An 8,687-nucleotide genomic window follows, 5' to 3' on the forward strand; every position below is an offset into this window, starting at 1 on the left:
ATTTAAAAAAAAAAAAGAAAAAAAAAAGAAAGCAAAAGAAAATCCCCTCAAAAAAACAGAAAAAAAAACGTGAAAAAAAATGCTCTCAGGGATCCCCCTGTGCATCTGCACAAGCCGAGGGGGTAGTTCCCAGGCCGTGCAGCACCGCCTGGCCGGAACTGGCTCCCAACTAAAGAAAGGGAAAAAGAAAACAAACAAACAATTGAAAACAAACAAGCAAAAGCCCTGGGATCCCACCAGCATGGCAGCCCAGACTGGGAAGCAGTTTCACACTTGAACGGAGCTCCGCAGCCCCTCAGGAAGAAGAAAAGATGATGCACTGAGCTAGGTATTTGAGCAAAAGGAAGAGGTGGTGGTGAGAGGTAAGGAAGAAATCAAAAGAAGCAGAAAAAAGCAACACCAGCAGCCAACAAATGGCACTCAGAAAACCGGCCTGTGCAGGCAGGTGGAATCCAAGCAGCCAGTGCTTCCCGGACAAGAGACTGTGGCCATGGGAAGCAGAGGAGGCCGAGTTGGGGTGAAGAAGGGTGGGGGTGGGAATGCATATATCTCAAATCACCAGAACTCTGCAGCCCCTCAGGAAGAAGCAAAGATGGTGCACGGAGCCAGGTATTTGAGTGAAAGGAGGGGGAGGTGGTGAGAGGTAAGGAAGAAATCAAAAGAAGCAGAAAAAAGCAACACCAGCAGCCAACAAATGGTACTCAGAGAATCGGCCTGTGCAGGCAAGTGGAATCCAAGCAGCCAGTGCTTCCCGGACAAGGGACTGTGGCCACGAGAAGCAGAGGAGGCTGAGTGGGGGTAAAGAATGGTGGGGTTGGGATAGCATATATCTCAAATTACCGGATGTTTTTTTCTCCCACTGGAAGCTCCGTGAAGCTGCTTTCTCGTACCGCCATTTGCTGGTCTCTGATAGGAGTCCAAGATGGTGGATCCACACTGTGTTAGCTGATAGGGGACCTCTGTATGAATCTCTCCTTGATCTCTGTTCTCTTTCAGTTTTCTCACTCCATTTGGTGCTTGGCTGAGTTCTTTATCTCTTCCTTTGATGTTTTAGGGTTTCAGGATTGCTGTTTTCTCTGTTTTGGCTTAGTTTTTTGGATCTTTGCTATGGAGGGAAAGCATGGTGCTTCTGCCTAGAGCGCCATTTTACCACTTAATCCTTTGACTTTTACAAGCTCTGGTAAGGACAATTAATTCAGCTTGTTGAGCTGAAGTGACTTCAGGAAGGGTCTGACTCTCAAGCACTTTGGTAGAGGTTGTAATTGCATATCCAGCCTGATAGCAAGAAGCACTGGGATTAGGTTTTAAGAATCATCCACAGACAAAACTAAATCAGGATTAGCTAAAGGAGTTTCTTTCAAATCCTTCCAAGGAGTTAAAAGTTGTTCAGTCAAGTCTAAAAAGTCATACGTAAGACATTTATCTTCATCAGTTGCGAGGAAAAGAGTGGCCAAATTTATACAGGCCGTGGAGTGCAGCCTAATATTGGTTGTGGCCAGGTGACGGGCCTCATAGGAAGTAATCCTAACTGTAGAAAGATGTATCAGGACAGAATTAAGTAAGGCAGACACAGCATGGGGCACCTAAACATCTAAAGAGTTTCCTAGCACTACCTTTGCCATGGTTTCCACTAGTTTAGCAGTGGCAGCCACAGCTCAAAGGCAGAAAGCATAGCCTTTGGCTACAGGATCAAGATGCAGACTATAATAACCTATGGGTCTTTGTAAGCCCCCATGTTTCTGAGTTAATATATCTAAGGCATTTCCAGATACTTCATGTAAAAACAAAGAGAAATCTAGGCAGTAATTAGAAAAGCCTAGAGCAGGCATATATATCAAAGCCTCTTTTAATCTGTTATTGACTCTTGATCTTCAGGTGCAATTTGAAAAGAATCTTGTTCAGAGGTCTTTAAATATTTGTATAAATGTTGAGTCATCAAAGAGAAGTTAGGTATCTAGGTTTGATAATAGCCACAGAGTCCTAAGAAAACCCATAGTTATTTCTTGGCTTCAGGTATAGGAAAAACAGAATAACCTCTTTTTGTTTAGGGTCAGTAGAGATGACTTGCAGAAACTAGGTGGCCTAAATATTTAACAGAAGGCTGAGCTAATTGCAATTTCTCTTTAGAACCTATGTCCTCCAGCAACCAAATGTTTCAGTAAAGATACTCTATCTTCAAAGCAGGCTTGTTGAGAGTTTGAACAAACTAAGAAGTCATCAACATATTACAACAATGTAGATTGATTACAAATTGTAAAGGCTGTAAGTCAGCATGCCAAATTTGAGAAAAGTGAGTAGGAGATTCAGTAAATCCTTGGGACATTACAGTCCAGGTAAACTGCTGATTTTCCCAAGTAAAAGAAAACAAATATTTGCTATCAGGATGCAAAGGAACACTGAAAAAAAACACTACAAAGATCTACAACCATAAAATGTGTTGCATCTGAAGGAACATTGGAAAGTAACAAATGTGGATTAGGAACTACTGAGAATCTAAGAATAGCAGTACGGCTGATTGCACAGAGATCTTGAACAAATCTCCAGCCCCTATTATTTGTTTTTTTAACTGGAAGGACAGGAGTCTCACAGGGGCTAGTACAAGGGACAATTAAACCTTTAGAGAGAAAATCCTGTATGATAAGGGCAAGCCCTTATTTGGCTTCCCATTTGAGAGAATACTGGGAAATTTTTGGTAAAGGAATTTTGGTAATCTATTTAGATTTTAATCAGTTCAGCTGACAAAACTTGACCTACATCTATGGATGTAGTGGCACACAAGGTCTCAGAAACTGAGGAGAGGATGTCATAAGGGAGGGGCTTAGGCTGTGTTGTATCTTGGAGAGGCATAATAAGCACCTGCATGCAACAAAGAACCTCTTCTTTTTGGATACTGTCTAATTCAGAGCCTGTTTCCGTCATCTTAGGGGCATCAGGTAAACTTAATAATATTTCCTCCTTCTCATCAAATTGTAGACAGCAGTTCCATTTGAATAAAAGATCTCCTCCTAACAAGTTAACAAGGGTGCAGGGCTAAGTAAAAAGGGTCTAAGTCTTCACTCTGACAAAGGGATCTTGGAATACGTTGGGAATGGGTTAATAAGTATTCCTGATTAGTAACCCCCACTACTTTTAAGGTTTTTGTACTCCATGGCAGAGGCATTTGTAAGTGATCTAGGATCCTCTCCTACTTCTCAACAGCCATGTTGGCCAAGTCTATAATTTCATTGTAAAGCCAGATTTGTGTTTTTCAGAGAGAAACATGTTCAATGCTAAGGTGGATCTTATAATATCCCCCATGTTCATAGACTTTTGTGTTATACCTCCAATGATTAAGGGATTGGTGTGAATAAGGATAAAGGAGGGAATCTTGTATTTCCTCACAGAGTTAGGCCTGGTACTCCCTGCAGTTGTGCAGTGGGGCAGCCCTGGAAATATCAGAGGAAGTGCACTGACCCTACTGATCCAGGAATCTGACATGAACTGAGGTGAAAATCTTTGGGATTCCCACATGGGAGACTGGCAATATGGCTGTAAACTGGAGCCATTGGGAACTGTCTTAGTTTCCTAGGGCTGCTGTAGCAGAAATACCACAGGTGGGTGGCTTTAATTAACATAAATTTATTTTCGCATAGTTCAGGCGGCTAGAAGTCTGAATTCAGGGCATTGGCTCTAGAGGAAAGCTCTCTGTGTCATCACTGGGGAAAGATCCTTGTCTATTTCAGCTTTCAAAGCCCCAGAGTTCCTCAGTTTCTTGATGCTTGTGATGGTTAAGGTTGCGTGTCAACTTTATTGGGCCATGATCCTCAGTTGTTCGACAGTTATGACATAGTTTAGCAGCTTTTTAAGGACGTAATCATCTCCATAATGAGATCTGATATAATATGATCATCTTCTTGATGAGATCTGTTGTGAGCAGCCAATAAGATGAAGGGGTGTTTCCTTGGAGGTGTGGCGTGCATTCAATATAGGTGGACTTTCTGGTAAGGATCATGGGTTTTTGCTCACTCTGGATCCTGCAGCTGGCTCCTGTTCATCTGATCTCTGGTTCTTGGGACTTGAGCTTACCTGCCAGTCTTGGGATTCATTCGCCTTCACAGCCTGTGAGCCAGAGACCCTCTATCTGACCCTCCCATCTTGGATTCATCAGCAACTGCAGCTACGTGAGTGAGAAGAAGCCTCCAACCTGGCCCATGGACTTGGGACTTTCCAGACTCGACAACCACATAAGCCATTTCCTTTATATAAATATCTCTATATAGTGCTTAAGAGTTCGGCTGCTAACCAGAAATTTGGCATTTTGAATCCACCAGGTGCTCCTCGGAAACTCTATAAGGAAGTTCTACTCTGTCCTATGGGTCGCTATGAGTCAGAATTGACTTGACGGCAAGGGGGTTGGTTTTTTTGGTTATATATGTATTTATACTCTGCACTAGTTTTTCTTCTCCAGAGAACCCAGCCTAAGACAATGTTCTTCACTTGGCATCCATCTTCCCCTGATTGTGCTTGTTTCTGTATCTAATCTGCTCTTTTCATAACTTAGAAGTGATTAGGTTTAAGACACACCCTACTATGGTATGGCCTCATTCACATAACAAAGAGAACTATTTCAAATGGTATTACATCCACAGGTAAAAGGATTAGGATACCAACACATATTTTAGGAGGACACAGTTCAGTCATACAGGAACATAGACAAAGATAAACATCAGAGCAAGAGGTCTTTATCCACCCCATGCCCCGGGCCTCCATTCCCTCCCCTCACCTTAAGACAGGATGCAGGGGACCACTTATATCATCCTACACTATAGCTCAGAGGCTCAACTATCAAAAGCTAAATGACCCAGGAAGGTAGTCAAGCTTGAGATACCTCTAGATTATTCCTTCTACACAGACTTCTTACAACTCTCATGATGAAGATTAAAGAGATCCTAAAGATTGAGATGCTTGGAGGATGTCTTTTCAGTATTTTAAAATCTGTAGAGTTGGGATGGATAACCAATTAAAAAAATTGTTTTGTGATAATTCATTATCCATTTGAAAAATAAAATGTAATTAGATTCAAGCCTGAAAAATACACAAAGAAATTTCACATAAAGAATTAAATGTAAAAAAAAAAAAAAAAAAAAAAACCTTTTTAAAAAACAAAAGAGAAGGTGTAAACTTTTTAAAATAACCCTAGGCCAAAGAAAACCTTCTTAAAAAAGGCATAAAACCTAGACACCAAAATAAAGGTGATTGTAAAATTTGACTATATAAGAAGTAAAATATTTTGAATATTTTGAATGACAAAAGAAAATAAAGTTAAAAATGAGTAGTTCAGAAAATCTTTGAAGCATGTATACATACATACCAGTTGCCAACAAGTCCAGAGTAGAACTGTGCTTCATAAGGTTTTCAATGGCTATGGTCTTTTCAAGTAAAAAAAAATTAATGCTCAACTAACACATGGGCAAAGGTTGTAAACAAGTGATTCCTAGAAGAAGAAAAACTAGCAGAAATTAAAAACAGCCCATGACACCCATCCACTTGCTTATAATCTTTTATTGATAATCCATCTACAAAGAATTAAATGCAAACTCCTCCTCATGACCCCGAAGGCCTTGTATGTCCTGGCCGACCCATGTAACATCATTTCATGCCACACAAAACAACTTGATATATTTCCTTTTTTTAAATCACTTGCCACAATGATTGATATAGCACATATTGTGTAATAACTGCACCCATATAACAGTTCTATAACCATCCTCTTCTCCATGCATGTCACTTCGTTCAAGTAAAAGAAAGCCAAACAGGACTTCCGGGCAACATGGCGCTATAGACTGAAACACCACACCATCCCTCCACAGCAAAGATCCAAAAAACTAAGTCAAACAGAGACATACGTCAATCCTGAAACCCTAAGCATCAAATGAAGAGATAAAGAACTCATCCAAGCACAGAATGGAATAAGAAATTGACAGAGAAGAGAGAGCAAAGAGAGATTCATGCAGAGGTCCCCTATTAGCTAACACAGCACAGATCTGTCATCTTGGACTCCTGTCAGAGTTCAGCAAACAGGGAGTACAGGTAAGCAGCTTCACAGAGCTCTCAGCAGGAGACAGAACAACCAGTAACCAGCAATATACACTTTCCCACTCCCCACCGTTCTTCACCCCCACTTGGCCTCCTTTGCTTCCTGTGGCCACGGTCTCTTGGCCAGGAAGAACCGACTTCACCCCTTTGCCACTTGGATTCCACCTTCCCACACTGGCTGGCTCCCTGAGTGCCATTTGTTGGTTGCTGGTGTTGCTTTTTTCCTCTTCTTTTGGTTTCTTCCATACCTCTCACCACATCCTCCTCCTTTCTGTCAAATACCTGCCTCCCCATGCCATCGTTGCTTCTTCCTAAAAGGCTGTGAAATGCTACTTGACTGCGGAGCTACTTCCCGGCCTAGGCCACTATGCTGGTGGGATGCCTGGGGCTTTTTGTTTGTTTTGATTTGTTCTGTTTTAATTTCTTTGTTTTCTTTTTCTTTTCTCAACTTGGGAGCCTCTTCTAAACTGTCAGTACTGTGTGGCTTGGGAGCTACTGCCTCATTCTGCCCAACCATGCAGTGGGATTCCTGGGGGCATTTCTTTTTTCTTGTTTTTTGTTTTTTGTTTTCTTTTCTCTCATTCTACCTTTTGCTCTTTCCTCATTTCTAAGTTTCTCGTCTCTCTATACTTGCCTTCTCTTCCTGTCTCCTGATGCTGTGTAACACCTCTACCCCTTCTATCCAGGAAAAACTTCACAGTGTAGCAGGAACTTCCCCAGTCCTCACAGCTGCACCAGTGGGATTCCTGGGGTTTTTTTTTTTTTTTTTTGTAATTTTCATTTATTCGCTTTTTTCTTTTACCCTTTTTATTTTTTCCCTTTAGTTTTTATCCATTTGTCAATCTCTCCTCTCTTCACTCCAAGCTCCTTTGAAACTCTTTTTTGTTTGTATGTTTTTCACTCCTGTTTCTATCTCCTCTCTCTCCTCTTTCCCATACCTATCTTAGCTCCACACATCACAATCTTCCCCCTCCTTCTTGCCTACCTGCACAGTGAGCTGAGCATCACACCACCAAGCAGCACAGACATGACTACCGGAGCTTGCCCTGCACTGATTCCCAGTTCACCCTGTCGGCCCTAGTACAAGCCACAAACAACCTATCCCAGCAACTCGCCTTCAGCTGGATCTGCCCTGCTATACCATACCTGAGCAACTGCCCTGCCCATTGGAGAAGGAGGCAAAAAGTATCTTCCCCACAGATGAGTCAATATAAAATAAATCATAGCCCAACATAACCAAATATAACAAATAAAACATAACCAAACAAACCAAAACCAAATAACTAAATAAAACAAAAAAGCATGACCAAACATCAGTCTACAATCAATAAAAGAGGAAAATAATTATTGAATGTCACGAAGACAGCAGACAATACCAAAACATATAAAAAAGGACAAGATGGTTCCAGTAGGCATCCAAAATAAAACACAAGATGACTTTCCAGTAAAAGAAAAGACAGTAGAACTACCTGAGTGGGAATTCAGAGGAAAAAACACACAAATTCGTGGAAAAGACAGACAAATTCAGGAAAAAAACAGACAAAAAATGGAAGAATTCAGGAAAATAATACAGGAACAAAATACTAAAATAACTTCATAACTAGAAATCATTAAAAAAAGCAATTAGAAATCCAAAGGAAAACAACAGGATTTCAGAAAAGGATGGTGTCATACAAGGGCTGAGGAGCAGGTTTGAAACGATGGAAGACAAGATCAGCGAAAGTGAAGACAAACACTTGGATACAACTCTGAGGAAAAATCAGAAAAAAAGAACAAAGAAAAATGAAGAAGCCCTGAGAATTATGTGGGATACAATCAAAAGCAAAAATCTGGAGGTGATTGGAGTTCCAGAACAGAGGATAAAACAGAAAATACAGAGAGGATCATTGTAGAACTGTTGACAGAAAACTTCCCTAATATCATGAAAGATGAAAAGCGGACCATCCAAAAAGCTTAATGTACTCCATATAGGATAGACCCCAAAAGAAAATCACCAAGACATAGCATAATCACACTCTCTAAAACCAAAGACAAAGAATCCTGAGAGCAGCTTGAGAAAAACAGAAAGTCACATACAAAGGAGAAAAAATAAGACTAAGCTCAGATTATTTGGCAGAAACCATGAAGGCAAGAAGGCAATAGGATGACAGATATAAAACACTGAAAAAAAAAATTGCCAGCCAGAATAATGTATCCTGCAAAACTCTCATTTAAATATGATGGTTAAATTAGGACATTTCCAGACAAACAGAAAATAAAGGACTGTATAAAACCAAACCAAATTTACAAGACTTAATAAAGGGAGTCCTTCTATCTGAGAACAAACAACATAAGACAACAGGCTGAAACTAGGAGCAGGATTATACCAGCCAGATGTTAATCTAGGAAATGAACTCTCAAGAACTATCCAAATCCAAAAGAATTACAGCCAGGAACCACAGAGGTTAATCTGTAAATGACAACAACATCAGAACACTACAAGAAGGAATAAATAGTGTAGGTATACAAACTTCTAATGGAGAGTAAGGCAAGGCGATAGCAAGTAATAATAGACTGGTTCAAACTTAGGAAGATAAGGATAAATTTCAAGGTAACCACAAAGAAAGTTAACA

The 8,687-nt window shown here is 40.5% G+C and overlaps 1 protein-coding gene across 1 annotated transcript in view; it reads left to right on the top strand.

Annotated features, from left to right (window-relative positions):
- Positions 1–8,687, top strand: part of LOC101346524 (immunoglobulin lambda-1 light chain-like) — a 141,422-nt gene that overhangs the window by 33,574 nt on the left and 99,161 nt on the right. Inside the window, 1 exon segment of the mRNA XM_023740524.1 lies at positions 2,185–2,195. Within this exon segment, the coding sequence (XP_023596292.1) occupies positions 2,185–2,195 (11 nt within the window).

Source organism: Trichechus manatus, unplaced genomic scaffold (genome assembly GCF_000243295.1).
Source record: "Trichechus manatus latirostris isolate Lorelei unplaced genomic scaffold, TriManLat1.0 scaffold00157, whole genome shotgun sequence".
Taxonomy (NCBI): Eukaryota; Metazoa; Chordata; class Mammalia; order Sirenia; family Trichechidae; genus Trichechus; species Trichechus manatus.